At 45.1% G+C, this 15965-nt stretch overlaps 1 protein-coding gene across 1 annotated transcript; it reads left to right on the top strand.

Moving 5' to 3' along the window:
• Nucleotides 1-3900: 3900 nt before the first annotated feature.
• LOC147083665 (histone H3) lies at nt 3901-4377 on the top strand. The gene has a single exon (XM_085980134.1). It carries the CDS (start codon nt 3926-3928, stop codon nt 4334-4336), a length of 411 nt encoding a protein of 136 aa, XP_085836260.1. The 5' UTR covers nt 3901-3925; the 3' UTR covers nt 4337-4377.
• Nucleotides 4378-15965: the final 11588 nt, after the last annotated feature.

The raw sequence follows: 15965 nt of genomic DNA, 5'->3' as shown, positions 1-15965 counted from the left end.
GAGGTGGTCCCTTTTCCTAGGAGCACACCAATATGACATAGAATACAAAGGGACAAAACAGCATGGGAATGTTGACAGGTTATCACGCCTACCGTTGCCAACGGTGGAAGAGGCACCTACAGTGGACCCAGTGGAGATGTTCCACTCGACCATAGTGGAATGTCTACTGGTGACAAATTCTACCATTGAAAAGGAAACGCGAAATGTCCCGACTCTCTCACGAGTCTACGATTTAACCGTGAAGGGATGGCCAGCACATGGCGAACCATTGTTGCCAGCATTCTCGCAAAGAAGGGAACAGCTGTCAGTGTGCCGAGGAAACTTGATGTGTGGATCCAGAGTGGTGATCCCACCCAAACTCAAGGATAGAGTGCTAAAGGAGCTACACGAGGGGCATCTGGGTGGAGTGAAAATGAAGAACTTAGCCAGAGCGTTTGTGTGGTGGCCAGGTATCGATGGAGACATCGAAGAAATGACCAAGAGCTGTCTAGGATGTGAGAAGGTCCAAAATGCCCCACCACAAGCCCCTCTACATCCATGGGAGTGGCCCTCATCTCCATGGCAAAGGGTACATATCGACTTTGCTGGTCCATTTATGGACTCAATGTTCTTAATCGCAGTGGATGCACACTCCAAGTGGCCGGAGGTAATAAAGATGTCCTCCACCACCACGGAAAAAACCATCACAGTATTAAGGACCATATTCGCCAGGAATGGGCTGCCTGAACAGATCTGTTCTGATAATGGACTGCAATTTGTATCCGAAGAATTCAGGAAGTTCTTAAAAAACAATGGGGTTAAGCACTACACGTCCGCCTCATACCATCCCGCCACCAGTGGATTGGCTGAAAGGTTTGTCCAGGCCTTCAAGAAGGCCATAAAGGCCATGGGTAATGAAGACATAAATCTACAACATAAGGTAGATAAATTCTTGTTTGCATACAGGAATGCAACACATGTGGTTACAAACCAAACCCCTGCCATGATGTTTTTCAATAGAAGCCAAAGATGCCGGCTGGATTTGGTCAAGCCAAACGTCAGAAGGGACGTTGAGAACCGGCAATTCCAAAGCATGAATGAACGGCCAACTAGAACCTTCCAGTTAGGTCAACCAGTTTTGGCCCGGGACTACCGTACCGAGAAATGGCAGCCTGGAACTATTTGCACACGACGAGGACCGCTGATGTATACCGTGGACATTGGAGAAAGCATAATAAGGCGCCATGCTGACCAGATCATAGAGTCATCCGAAAAAGGACAACCTACACCACAACTCTATATGCCTAGTGATTAAGCAGAGATACCCATAGTATCTACCTCCGATCCGGTGATACTGGAACCAGATGAACCCGACACTGGCATTGAAGCCAAATCGACCTTGACAAAAGAACCTACTACACCACTGAGGCGTTATCCGGACCGAGTCAGGAAGCCTCCAGAGAGACTGAATTTGTAATTGATTAACTTCAGCAAATGTGTATATTACTGTTCTTGTAAAAATGTTATTTAATGATTACTTAAAATGTTATGTACTATTTATCAAAAAGGGGAGGAATTGTAGTGTATGTACCTTTAAGAGGAACTATGTTTTTGAAGCCCCTGTATACTGTAGTACCAGTAGTAACCACTCGGGTATATAAGCCTGTATAGCGTCTTGTGTAGTTAGTTCACCACCAGACTTTGTTCAATAAACACTTGTTAAATCAACTCCTGCATTCCGTGTCTCCATTAACACACTGATCTAACACAGATGATCCATGTCGCGGGGCCGGGCTCAGATTCCCGATTGAAATCATTTCAAATGAACCACGGCTCCCTGGTGACTCGCAGACATTCGCTGCACCCACCCCTGCTCCAGTGTCTGCAATAAAACACAGAGAATGGGAATTCCGGGCCGGGCCTCACTCGAACTGGGGGTGGGGTGTTCGGCTCCAGTCTCAGGTTATGGTCATTTTCAGGGGTTCACAGCTTCAGGGTGAGACGGTGACACTGGCGGAGATACCCCACGTCACAACTCAAACCCCAACACCTGAGATTCTCCAAATCACCTGGAATAAAGTGTTTGTAAACTGCTGAACCCGCCTGTGAGGGGAGATGGAATAAGGTCAGAGATTGACATGGAAGGAGACGGGATGACTTGTGATCGAAGGGACTGTATATAGGCGGGAATATTACTGATAGTTAATTGTAACAGGACCTTATTTAAAAAGCTTCTGGTTTCAGGAAACCCTTGAATATAAAGTCCGACTCTGTAAGGGTTTGTGCGGAGCGCTGGGTTTCCGTTCTACTGTCGATAAACGGTTTGAAATTGGCGGTTGCAGAAAGCTGGAGGTGGAGCTGGAAGATCAGAGGCCGCTCTCTGCTCTGTCTGTCACTCTTGAAATTGTCTCCTCCCCTCCAGCTCTCTGTTCAATCTCTCACTCTGTATCCTCCCCTCCCCGCCTCTCTCACTCTGCGCTATCTCAGTCAGGTCGGAGTCGGCTGTATATAAGAGCAGCCAGAAGCCTTTCGTTTTTCATTCAGCAGAAATTTGAGTGAAGAACCATCATGACTGGACGCGGTAAAGGAGGCAAAGGACTTGGCAAAGGCGGAGCCAAGCGACACCGTAAAGTGCTCCGTGACAACATCCAGGGCATCACCAAACCAGCCATCCGCCGTCTGGCTCGCCGTGGCGGTGTCAAGCGGATCTCGGGTCTGATCTACGAGGAGACCCGCGGGGTGCTGAAGGTTTTTCTGGAGAATGTGATCAGGGATGCGGTCACCTACACTGAGCACGCCAAGCGCAAGACGGTCACTGCCATGGATGTGGTGTACGCTCTGAAAAGGCAGGGCCGCACTCTCTATGGATTCGGCGGCTGAACAACTCGACTCTTTTTACCAAACACAACACAAAGGCTCTTCTAAGAGCCACCCAACGCCTCACAGAGAGAGCAGTGACCTTGCGACGGGAGCGGGGTTAGATTGTGGTCAGAAATAGATTGTAGCCAGAAATATTAGAAACGGATTGCGCTGCGTTGTGGATTTTGGAATTTCCGAATTTAGCTTTCGGTTGCACCAAGGTTCGAGAGAGGTTTATTTGCCCAAACGGCACATTCTCTCCTCAGTGAAAAGCCACATCACATCTATACATTTGTTCATTGTCTTGTACTGTAATGATTATAATTGTAATAATTAGCAGGCTGGTCGGGCCTTCGTTCTGTTATTCTGCGTTCACCGTCACACATTCCTTGCGCTGTTCTATGAACAGGTTTAATTTGTCAGCCTCTGAACTGTAACCGGCGGCAATAAATCTCCATTCAGCAATCTAAAATGTGCCGAGTATCAGATCTCTCACTGCACAGTTCCCGAATGACAGATTATTGGCCAAGCCCTTCTCACAGGCTCCACGGGGACAGAGAGAAGCGACTGATTTCTGATCCTCTCCCCTGAAAGCGGCGGCTAACCTCACAATGGGACGGGCGGAGGGAAATTCTGAATGGGCTGGAGAGGAGAGGTGAGAGGAATCGAGTGGAAGAGCGGGAGATTGGCGCGGGTCCCTTTCCCCGCTCCTGTCAGCATCAACAGCCCAGAGGGAGAAGGGCCCTAAAGCACCAAGCCCAAGAAGGTACATTTAAAACTTTCAATGATTCCGGCAATGATCCTTTCAATTTGTGCAGGATAAAATTGATTTGTGTCAAAACGGTTATTTCCTGCACTAAAATTGGCGGGCCTTTTGAAATGGGCGATTAATCCCAGCTCAGCCAATCGGGGTCTGAGAGTCCAGCGTTTCATTGACTGGTCAGAATTGGGATGAAGTGTCTGGGCGCCGGTCTCCAGCCAATCAGTGCTCGGGGCGGTGCCTCACTGAGTATAACAAGGCGGACACACAGCAGATTCCGCATTAACAGTCTATGTGTTCCAGATTGTGCTGAGATCGGTTCAGAAAATGGCCAGGACCAAGCAGACAGCGCGCAAATCGACCGGAGGCAAAGCTCCTCGCAAACAGCTGGCGACCAAAGCGGCCCGGAAGAGCGCTCCAGCTACGGGCGGAGTAAAGAAGCCCCATCGCTACAGACCCGGCACTGTGGCTCTGAGGGAGATCCGCCGCTACCAGAAATCCACCGAGCTGCTGATCCGCAAACTGCCCTTCCAGCGCCTGGTGCGGGAGATCGCTCAGGACTTCAAGACCGACCTGCGCTTCCAGAGCTCGGCCGTCATGGCCCTGCAGGAGGCTAGCGAGGCTTACCTGGTGGGGCTCTTTGAGGACACCAACCTGTGCGCCATCCATGCCAAGCGAGTCACCATCATGCCCAAAGATATCCAGCTGGCTCGCCGCATCCGCGGGGAGCGCGCCTAAACTCACTCTGCCCGGCTACAGACTTTAGCACCAGATACAACAACGGCTCTTTTAAGAGCCACCAAATCAGCAAAAGAAAGAGCTGCGATCGGCGCAAGGCAAATTGGTCTGTGCACACACCGTGCAAGTCTTGTGTTAATGTAACTGGGGATTTATAGTGGGGGCAGTGAATATCTGAAGGTGCGTTTATGATCTAGGTTGAAATGTGAGTGAGCTGCCCAATAGACTGAATGAACACGCCCAGTGTGAGTCGGAAACTATGTAATTTCTGATAGTAAATTGATCCAACTTCACATACTGGGATAGATCCGAGAGAACGAGGTGCCTGAAGTCTGACACTCACCTTTAAAGCCAGCTCTTAATGCGGGGACAGGCGGGAACTTTAGTTACTATTGGAAATATTTTAAATTAACCAGAGCTCCAATTCTGGTTCGATTCTGCCAAATAAAAGGGGAAATGTTTGTATGGTTCCGGATGTATATATTTCTCCCTATGGAATTATTGTCCCAACAACGAACGGTAAGCCCATCCACCGCTCACTCAATTTCTACTCGGTTCTAAACATCCGTTCATATTCGGCTCTCCCAATAACATGTTCATTGAGTGCCGGTCTCACGTTCAGGTTCCGTGTGTTTTGTTTTACTCTGAAGCCAGACCTTCTCTATATTGAATCACCGATCTGAATATTCGCTCACAGCAAGCCCGCTAGTGTTTGTAGATCTAGATTTCTACATGCTCGACAGTGTCCTGTTTATAGCCGAATATGTTTGAACAGTAACCAGCTCTTTCACAGATAAAGTGGGTGGCTCTGAAAAGAGCCTTTGGGTTATTAGATCGAATCTTGTCCGCTTTACTTGCTCTTGGAGGTGGCAGTGCTGGTTTTCTTGGGCAGCAGCACGGCCTGGATATTAGGCAGCACCCCGCCCTGAGCGATGGTCACCTTTCCCAGCAGCTTGTTGAGCTCCTCATCATTGCGGATGGCCAGCTGCAGGTGTCTGGGGATGATGCGGGTCTTCTTGTTGTCGCGGGCCGCGTTGCCGGCCAGCTCCAGGATTTCAGCGGTCAGATACTCGAGCACAGCAGCCATGTAGACCGGGGCTCCGGCACCCACACGCTCAGCGTAGTTGCCCTTTCGCAGGAGCCTGTGAACACGACCCACAGGGAACTGTAGTCCGGCCCGGGATGAGCGAGACTTAGCCTTGGCCCGAGCTTTACCGCCGGTTTTTCCTCTTCCAGACATTTCCACAATTCACTCCTTGAAAGAAAGAATGAAAATCTCCTCCCATATCTGCCCTTCTTATGCCTTCTGGAGGAATGCAGAGAGCGTACTTGTGATTGGTCGCTCTGTGGTGAATTTCATTGGTGCTTTCCGGTGACCAATCACAGTCTGCTTTTCCCGCCAATCAAAACAGGGCGGCAATAACTGCCTCAACATTCAGTTCGCCAACGATTTTTTAATTTCAAAAAGCCCGCCAATATTTTCCTGAATAAATTTACTCATAGCCAAGGAGTTCCAAATAATTCCTTGTGTCTTATTCCATCTCATCCGTGCAAATTCTAGGCTGTTACAATCAGGATTAATTCCGGGTTCAATATCGAAACTTCACGGGCGGGATTAAATCCCCATTGATTCTGTAACGGGACACATTCCTGCTCAATCTTTGTAAAAGTGAGGATTCAGATTATCGATCGATCCTTTGCACAGGCGCTGCTGCAGGAGTGAAACTAGATCTGGGTGTCCTGCTGTGAGAAGAGAAGATGGACAGAGTGATCAAACTGACCCCGTTCTGGTCTCTAAGAACCCCCATTCAGGGTTGTTACAATGCAGGAATTCTCGGGTTAATAAAATGATTGACCACAACTGGCATTGAAAAAATGAAAATGTTTTTATAGAGATTGAGGTGAATGAAATCAGAGTCTCCTCTCGAAAACAAGCTTTTAATTCGTCGGAAGGCGCTGCAAGTGAACGGGTCTGAGAGTAAAGGGAAAGAGCGATCAGGGACCGTGTTTGTAGTTTACTGGACGGGAAATACAACAGCGACACTAAGGTCGATCCGGTCAGCGAAACTGCTTATCTGAAAAGACAAAACTAAATCTACAGCTGGAACTTTAAACGTTCCCAAACACACTTGTTACGGAAATAATTACAGTAAATTGAGCCTAAAGGGAGATGTGTTTGTGTAGCTCTTTCAGAGAGATTGTGGGTGGCTCTTAAAAGAACCGTTGCGTTTTGGGTTTGTTCTTTCAGCACAGCGTGCAGTTTTACTTGGAGCTGGTGTATTTGGTCACCGCCTTTGTGCCTTCCGACACGGCGTGCTTGGCCAGCTCCCCGGGCAGCAGCAGGCGCACGGCGGTCTGGATCTCCCGGGAGCTGATGGTGCGCCGCTTGTTGTAATGGGCCAGGCGGGAAGCCTCACCCGCGATGCGCTCGAAAATATCGTTCACAAACGAGTTCATGATCCCCATGGCCTTTGAGGAGATGCCGGTGTCGGGGTGAACCTGCTTCATCACTTTGTAGATGTAGATGGAGTAACTCTCCTTCCTCGACTTCCTGCGCTTCTTGCCGCCCTTCGCTGCCGGTTTAGTGACCGTTTTCTTGGCGCCCTTCTTGGCAACTGTTTTCTTTTCATCAACCATTCTCAAACTCGAATTCAGGAACAAAATGACACAAACCCGCTCCGCGCTCGGAATAAATAGGCAGCCCCCACAGTCCTATGCTAATGAGGGATGGGTGAAGGCAATGGTTGTGATTGGCTGGTGAAGAGTGATGTGAAATGCCATTGTTCTGCATCTCTCTGATTGGCTTCTTTATGTATCCAATCAGATTGAGCTTTTGTCACCAGCACGCCCCCTGCAGTCAGAAAGGTCATTGCAAGTGCATCTGTCCATTCACCATTTCCCAGACCATTATCCAGGGTCCCAAGCACTTCTTCCGGACGAGACAACAGTTTAGATGTACTTCCTCCAACCAGTGCACTATATTCACGTCTTGCGGTGTGGTCTCCGCCAATTTAGTTCAATATCTGACAGTCTCTAGTACTGTGAGTGTGTGTATTGGAATAGTTCTGTGTTATTCAGTCTCTGGTGATTTATGTAAGTGTGGGAATCATTCTCAATCTGAATCTCTGTTACAGTATGTGAGTGTGGGATCCATTCGTTTCCTGTCCGTCACTGATACCATGTGTCAGTGTGGGATTCCATCTGTATCCGTCAGACTCTGGTACCGTGTGTCAGTGTTGGGATTCATTCAGAATCTGTCATTCTCTGGTACTGTACGTGTGTGTGATATTAATTCTGTATCTGTCTGTCACTGGGATGTGCGAGTTTGAGATTCAGTCTGTATCTGTCATTCACTGGGATGGTGTGCATGTCTAAGATTAATTCTGGATCTGTCAGTCTCTGGTACTGAGTGTAGTGTGGGATTCATTCTGTTTCTGTCATTCACTGGGACGTTGTGCAAGTCTAAGTCTAAGATGTCAGTCTCTGGTACTGAGTGTGAGTGTGAGATTCATTCTGTATTTGTCAGTCTCTGGGACTGCAGGTTAGTGTCGTATTAGTGCTGAATCTGTCAGTCTCTCGTACTGTCTTTCACCGAAGAATTCCGCATGTATCTGCTACTTACTCGGTTTATGAATGTGGGATTTGTCCTGCATCTGTCAGACGCTGGCACTTGATGTTAGTTTGAAATTAATTCCATTTCTGCTAGTATCTGCTACTGTATCAGAGTGTGGGACTGAATCTATCTGTAAATCAATTGTACTGCATGTGATTGTGGACTCATTCTGTATCTGCCAGGCCCTATGATGCTCTGTGTTACTGTAAGATTCATTCTCTCTCTGTCAGCCTCTGTTCTGTATGTGCTTGTTAGAGTAATTATATATCTGTCATTCTCTGGTGCTGTATATGAGAGGGAGATTCATTCTATAACAATCAGCCTTTAATGTGGGGTTAATGGTGTCTCTATCATTTTCCTGTACTGTGTGCCAGTCTGTATTAATTCTGGGTCTGTCACCGTCTGATACTCTGTGTCAGTGTGAGATTCATTCTCACTCTCTGCCAATCTGATATACTGTATGTGAGATTGAGATTTATTATATATCTGTCAGTTTGGGATTTATTCTTTACCTGTCAGTCTCTGATACTGTATGTGAGAGTTAGATTAATTCTGTCTCTGTCACTATCTGGTGCTGTATGTGAGTGTGAGATATCTGTCAATCTCTGATACCATATGAGAGCATGAGATTAATTCTATACCTGTCAGTCCCTGATAATCTGTGTCAGTGTGGGATTGATTCTGTGTTAGTCAGTGTCTGATACTCCATGTGACAGTGAGATACATTCTGTATCTCTCAGTCTCTGTTATTATGTTTGAAAGTGAGATCCATTCTGTATCAGTCAGTCTTTAATTCTCTGTATCAGAGTGGGGATCATTGTGTCTCTCTCATTTTCTGGTACTGTATATGATTGTGGGATTCATTCTGTACCTGTCTGACTCTGATGCTGTTAGTGTGAGATTCATTCTGTATCTGTCAGTCTCTGATACTGTATTTGAGACTGAGCTGTATTCTATATCAGTTAGCTCTGGCACGGCAGAAGAATTTGGAAATCATTATATAACTGTCTGTCTCTGATACACTATGGGAGAAATTGATTTATTTTCTGCCTGTTAATCTTTGGTATCGTATGTGATTGTTATATACAATCATTATCTCTTAGACTTTGATACACTTTGTCAGAGTTTGATTAATTCTGGATTTGTCTGTTTCTGGTTCAGTATGTGACAATGAGGTGCATTCAGTATTAATTATGTGTCTGTCAGTCTTTGGTACTTTGTGTGAGAATGAGAATCATTCTGTATATATGTCTCTGATACTCTTGTCATTGTGCATTTGATTCTGTATTTGTCAGTGTCTAGTACTAAATGTGACAGTGAGGTACATTCTCTGTCAATCTCTGGACTTTGTGTGAGAGTGAGATTCATTCTGTACCAGTCAGTCTTTAATAATCGGTGTCAGTGTGGGATTCATTGTATCTCTATTATTTTCTGGTATTGCATGTGTGTGGGGGACTCATTCTGTGTCTGTCACACTCCGATACTCTGTGTCAGTGTGTGATTCAACCTGCACCTGTCAGTCTCTGGATGGTGAATGTGGGTTTCACTCTGTACCTGTCAGTTTCTGATGAGAGAGTGTGGGTTTTTCACTGTAACTGTCAGTTTCTGATATGTGAATTTTAGGTTTTACTCTACCAGTCAGTCTCTGATATGTGAGTGTGGGTTTTATTCTGCATCTTCCAATTACTGTTCTGTGAGAATGGGTTTTATTCTGTTTCTGTCTGTCTTTGGTTTGTAAACGTGGGTTCTATTCTGTACCCATTGATCTCTTGTATGCTAGTACTGCTTTTATTCAGAACCAGTCAGTTTCTGATAGATGAGAGTGGGTTTTCCTTTCTATCTGTCAATTTCTGCTATTGAAAAAGTGTTTACTCTGAATCTGTAAGTTTCTGGTTTGTGATTGTGGGTTTTTGTCTTTATCTGTCAAACTCTACTATGTGAGTGTCTTTTTCACTATCTTCTTTTTCTGCTATGCAATGTTGTGTTTTTTTATGTACCTATCAGCTTCTGGTAATTGAGTGTGGGTTTCTTCTGTATCAGTCAGTCACAGTTGTGTGAGTGTGAGATTATTCTGTCTCTGTCAGTTTCTGATATCTGAGTGTGTGTTTTTCTTTGTACCTCTCAGTGTCTGGTTTGTTAGGACGGGCTTTATTTTGTACATTTTTGTTTCTTATATGTGCGAGTGGGTTGGAATATGTACTTTTTAGTCTCTGTTGAATGAGTGAGTATTTGAATTAATACCTACTAGTTTCTGGAATGTGTGTGTCAGTTTTACTCTATCTCTTCGTCTATGGTATGTGAATGTGGGACTTACTATTTATCTCTCAGTCTTTGGTGTGAGTGTGGGTTTTACCGTGTATCTGTCTGTCTCTGTGAGTTGAGTGTGGGTTTTACTCTGTAAATGTTATATTATGGGATGTGTGTTAGGTTTTTCCCTGTAAATGTCGTTATCTGTGGTGTATGGTGGGGTGTTTACTCTGTATATGTCATACTCTGGGATGTGAGTGTGTGTTTTACTCTGCAATGTTATACTTTGGGATGTGTGTCAGGGTATTACTCTGTAAATGTCACAATCTTAGTTGTGTGGTGGGGGGTTTACTCTGTATCTGTCATACTCTGGGATGTGAGTGTGTGTTTTACTCTGCAATGTTATACTTTGGGATGTGTGTCAGGGTATTACTCTGTAAATGTCACAATCTGGGATGTGCGGTGGGGGGTTCACTCTATACGTCATACTCTGGGATGTGAATGTGTGTTTTTCTCTGTATCTGTCATACTCTGAGATGTATTTTTGTGTTTTACTCTGTATCTATCATACTCAGGAATGTGTGTGTGGGTTTTAATCTATATCTGTAATACTCTGAGATGTGTTTATGCATTTTACTCTCTATCTGTTTGTCTTTGGTGTGCGAGGGTGGGCTTTACTCTATATCTGTCAGATTCTGGTTTCCGAGTGCCAGGTTTTAATCTTTACCTGTCTGTTTCTGTCATGGAAATGTGGGTGGTCATTCTGTACCTGACAGTCTCTGGTGTGTGAGTGTGGCTTTATTCTATATCTGTGATGCTTGAGGGGCCATTTGACCTACTCCTGTTTCTAATGCTTATATCTCTGGGATGTGAGTGTGGGTTTTTGTCTGTAATATTCAGTTTGTGCCACGTGTGTGTGTGTTTTACTCTGTACCTCTCTGTCTCTGGGGTGTGAGTGTGGGTTTTTCTTTGTAACAGTCAGTGTCTAGTATGTGAATATGGGCTTTATTTTGAACCTGTTGTTTTCCGGTATGTGTGGCTATGTTGTATTATGTATCTGTCAGTTTCTGTTATATGATTGAGGATTTTACTCTATTCATGACTGTCTCTGATATATGAGTATGGGTTTTTCTCTGTCCCTATTCAGATGGATTGGAGTGTCCTTTTACACGAATCACAGAAAGTTAACATGCAGGTACAATTAGAATGGTAAAAGGAATGTTTGCATTTATTGCAAAGGGGTCGCAGTAAAAGTATACGTGTGTGTGCTGCAATTTTGTAGGCCTTTGGTTATACCATAACTGGAGCACTTTGCATATTTTGGTCTCCTTATCTAAGGCAGGGTTTACATGCTCTAGATGGGGTGTATCAAGTGTTCACGAGATTGATTCCTAGGCTGTTCTATGAGGAGAGATTGATTATAATGGGCATATATTCTGTGGAGTTTAGAAGAATGAGAGGTGATCTCATTGAAACATTTCAAATTATAGAGTGTTTGACAGGGGTAAATGCTGCGAGGCTGTTTCCCCTGGCAGGAGAGTCTAGAACCAGAAGTCATAGACTCGTGACAAGGCATTGGACAATTAGGAATGAGTTGATGAGAAATGTATCCACTCAGAAGATAGTGAATCTTTGGAATTCTCTACTGCATGGGGCTGTGGATGCTCAGTCGATGAGTGTATTCAAGACTGAGATCATAGATTTTTGGGCACTAAGGGAATCAAGGGATTTAGGGAGAGGGTGGGAAATTGGAGTTGTGGCAGAAGTTCAGCCTTGATCTTATTGAATATCGGAGCAGGCTTGAGGGGCTTTATAACTATTTCTTATTTTCTTATAGCTGACTGTCTCTTGGATGTGTTTGTGGATTTTATTCTGTATCTGTCAGTCTCTTGAATGTGAGTGTTGTGTTGTTTCACTATCTTCAGTTTCTGGTATGCAAATCTTGCATTTATTTTGCACCTGTGATCTTCTGGTATGTGAGTTTAACTCTGTATCTGACAGTCTCTGTTATGTGAGTGTGAGTTTCACTCTGTATCTGGCAGTCTCTGGTATGTGAGTGTGAGTTTCACTCTGTATCTGACAGTCTCTGGTATATGAGTGTGAGTTTCACTCTGTATCTGACAGTCTCTGATATGTGAGTGTGAGTTTCACTCTGTATCTGACAGTCTCTGGTATGTGAGTGTGAGTTTTACTCTGTATCTGACAGTCTCTGGTATATGAGTGTGAGTTTCACTCTGTATCTGACAGTCTCTGGTATATGAGTGTAAGTTTCACTCTGTATCTGACAGTCTCTGATATGTCAGTGTGAGTTTCACTCTGTATCTGACAGTCTCTGTTATATGAGTGTGAGTTTCATTCTGTATCTGACAGTCTCTGGTATGTGAGTGTGAGTTTCACTCTGTATCTGACAGTCTCTGATATGTGAGTGTGGGTTTTATGCTGTACCTTTCAATTTCTGTTGTAAGGGTAAGGGTTTTGTTCAGTACCTGTCAGTTTCTGGGATGGGAGTGTGGAATTTATTCTGCATCTGTAAGTCACTGGTTTGTTAGTAATGGCATTAATCTCTAGCTGTCATTCTCTGGTGCCTGAGATTTGTTGTCCCATTTATCATTCAGAGTCTATAATTTGGATGTGGGCTTTATTCTGTATTTGTCAGTCTCTGGGGTTTTATTCTTTATCTGACAGCTTCTGTTGTGTGAGTGTGTGTTTCACTCTGTACCATTCTGCCTCTTGTATGTGAGTGTGGTGTGATCTCTGTAAATGTCAGTTTCAAGTACGTGAGTGGGGATTTATGCTGTATCTGGTAGTTTCTATTATATGAGTAAGGTTTAATCAGTCGCTGTCTGTTTCTGGTATGGGAGTGTGGACTTTAGTCTGTCTCTTCCCGTCTAATCTTGTGTGTGTGTGGGTTTCACCCTGTACCGGTCACTCTCTGGGATGTGAGTGCAAGTTTCACCCTGTATCTGTCAGTCTCTTTTAATTGTGTTTTGATTTTATCTATAGCTGTGAACCTGGTATCTGAATGTGGGTTTTACTCTATAGCATTCTGTCTCTAGGATGTGTGTGTGGATTTTACTCTAACTCAGTTTCTAGTCTTTTGTCTGTACCTGTCAGTTTCTGGTGTGATTGTAGATTTTACTTTGTACCTGTCTGTCACTGCTTTGTGAGTGTGGGCTTTATTCTGTAGCTGTCATTTCTGCTACTGGTTGTGAGTGTGGGATTGATTCTGTATCTCTTATACTGGTAATGTATGTGAGTGTGAGAATTATTATGTAATTGACAGTCTCTTGTATTGTACTATTCTTGCTCTGTGTAACTATTGGATTCCATTCCTTCTCCACCTTGTGTAGGCCAATGCTCGTTTGAGATTATCTGTGACTGTCTCAGGAGGAGGCTTGTTTCAGTCCATTACCTCCGACTCTCTGGTCTTGTATTTTAGTTATTCGATTACCTGTAAACATCTGACATTATTCTCTGGCTATATAAGCTGTGTCTTTATGCATTTCTCCACTTCACCTAACGAAGGAGCAGCGCTCCGGAAGCTTGTGATTTCAAATAAAGCTGTTGGACTATAACCTGGTGTTGTGTGACTTCTGACATTTGTCCACCCCATTCCAAATCCGGCATCTCCACACTTTAGTTATTCGGGTTGACTGTCCGTTTGCAGCCAGCAGCGAGGACTGACACCATATCAGTGTCTATCTGTTCGTATGTGTAAGGGAGTGAAAATGGATATGCCTATCAGTGCAATCTGTTTGGGCTTTGAAACAGCATCTTATTCAACTACTGCAAGTTACTGTGAGATTCATAATGTAACACTGGAAATTCGGATCACTGTGGGGCTGAGTGCTTCTGCTGCCTGTTATAATAGGATAGAGGCCAGTTCTGTGTCTGTGCGCTCTGTGAGTGATAGTCTACTTACTGTGTGTGCGATGGAGCTGCCTGAATAGTTAACAGAATGTCTCAGAGCCCGGATACTGATATATCTGAGGGAGCGACAATGTATCTCTCGATCACCAGCAACACGGTTCTGGAGAACTCAACGCACCCAAAGGAAATAACCGATTTTTGAATTGTGTTATTTCACATTTCTCACCTGCTGCCTGCAATCGATGCACGTTGTGAATCTCCGCACATCCTCACTGTCAGGCTGTTTCCCTGTTCACTGAACAATAATAACACACACGGTGAGATTGGAACTGAATCAGGAACATTCACGACTGATCTGGAGAAAGCAGCAATGATTTGATAGAGCGAGGTGATTTACTCTCTAAGTTATCTTACACTGTGCACACACAGCCCGAGAATGGCCTCTCCCTTCCCCCACTCACTCCATGTTCCGGAACTAGTTCCTGTTCCAATCTGTCTCTTACAAACAATCCCCAGCTTCCGATGAAATTACCCCGACTCAAAGCCCATCTGCGGACACAGTCTCAATGCGATGTGCTGCTGTGAGGAGGCTGCTGTTTGCTCCCTTAATCAGGCCCGTGATATCTCCGCTCCCTGATGTGTTCAGCGATCATCAGCCGAGCACAGAGGAAACGGCCCCCGCTGGCAGAGCTGGGGGAGGGGAGCTCACGTGGTCCCTTCCTGTCACTTTAAACACTGTGGGGGAGAGGGGGAGGTGCAGGAAACTGTTTAAATGCTGAAGCCTGAAAGCTGGAGCCGGAGCTGAAGCTCAGAGGACGCTGTCTCTGCTCTGTCTGTCACTCTGATTCTGTCTTCTCCCAGCCTCTCTCACACTCTGCCTTTCTCAACCAGATCCGGGCTGGCTTCATAAATTCATCAGGACGGCGAGAGTTTATCATTCAGTTGATATTCCTGTAAAGAATTGTCCGGCCTGGAGGAGGTAAAGGAGGCAAAGGACTGGGAAAAGTCGGAGCCAAGCGCCAGCGAAAAGTGACAACATCCAGGCACAAAACAAAGGCTCTTCTCAGAGCCACCCACCGCCTCACAGAGAGAGCAGCGCCCTGGGACCGGGAGCGGGGATATATTGGGGTGGGGAATAGCTTCAGAATTATAAGGATTATTATGGGGTTACAAGTGACTCTTTGGGCCGGACCCTGTATTCTCCCCTCGCAGTGAAATGCTCTTTTAGTCTTCCTGGGTGTCCATGCGCTTAGTGTTCTGTTTCCATTCAGCTTTTATATATCAGACAGATGGTGTGACGGGGAACCGGAGCTTTCCACCTCACAATAGGTTAAACCGAGCTGCTGTGAAAAGAGGCCAACTTGTGAGATTATTCTCCTTCTGAAGTTTGCTTCCTGCACAGATACTGTCGGGGATTGTGAAATTCAATGGTTTAAGTAAAGTCATTGGATGGACTGCAATGTCTCCAGTTCTAACTGTCGGAACCCGCTGTAACCTGAGGCTACTTCGGATTGGTCGATTGATTGGAATCCCATTTCCTTAACAGAATTAACTATTGGCCTCAATTGATCAATTTTAAAATTAAGTTTGAAACATTCCATCACATTCAAAAAAGAAAGATTTTATTTATAATTATTAAATTCGACAGAGACAGACATTAAATTGGGGCAGTTTCACTAATTTTCTGCTAATTTCCTCACCAGATTGACAGGACTTTGGCCGGAATGAATAAACTGACGAAATCAGTGCATTAAACTGGCGGCTCCTTCAGAGAGGCTGTGGGTGGCTCTGAAAGCAGCCGTTGTGATTTCCATATTTCTGTCAGTAAATTGTAGAGTTTTACTTGGAGCTGGCGTTCTTGGCCAGCTCCCCGGCCAACACCAGACTCACGGCGGTCTG

Source organism: Somniosus microcephalus, unplaced genomic scaffold (genome assembly GCF_052327205.1).
Source record: "Somniosus microcephalus isolate GS21.2 unplaced genomic scaffold, FLI_Smic_1.0 scaffold46, whole genome shotgun sequence".
In the NCBI taxonomy this organism is placed as follows: Eukaryota; Metazoa; Chordata; class Chondrichthyes; order Squaliformes; family Somniosidae; genus Somniosus; species Somniosus microcephalus.
Note: the sequence above shows the minus strand (reverse complement) of the source record. Positions and strands in the feature narration are given on the sequence as shown.

Coding starts and splice junctions, on each gene's coding strand:
- LOC147083665 (XM_085980134.1), top strand. CDS start 3,926: ATGGCCAGGACCAAGCAGACAGCGCGCAAATCGACCGGAGGCAAAGCT.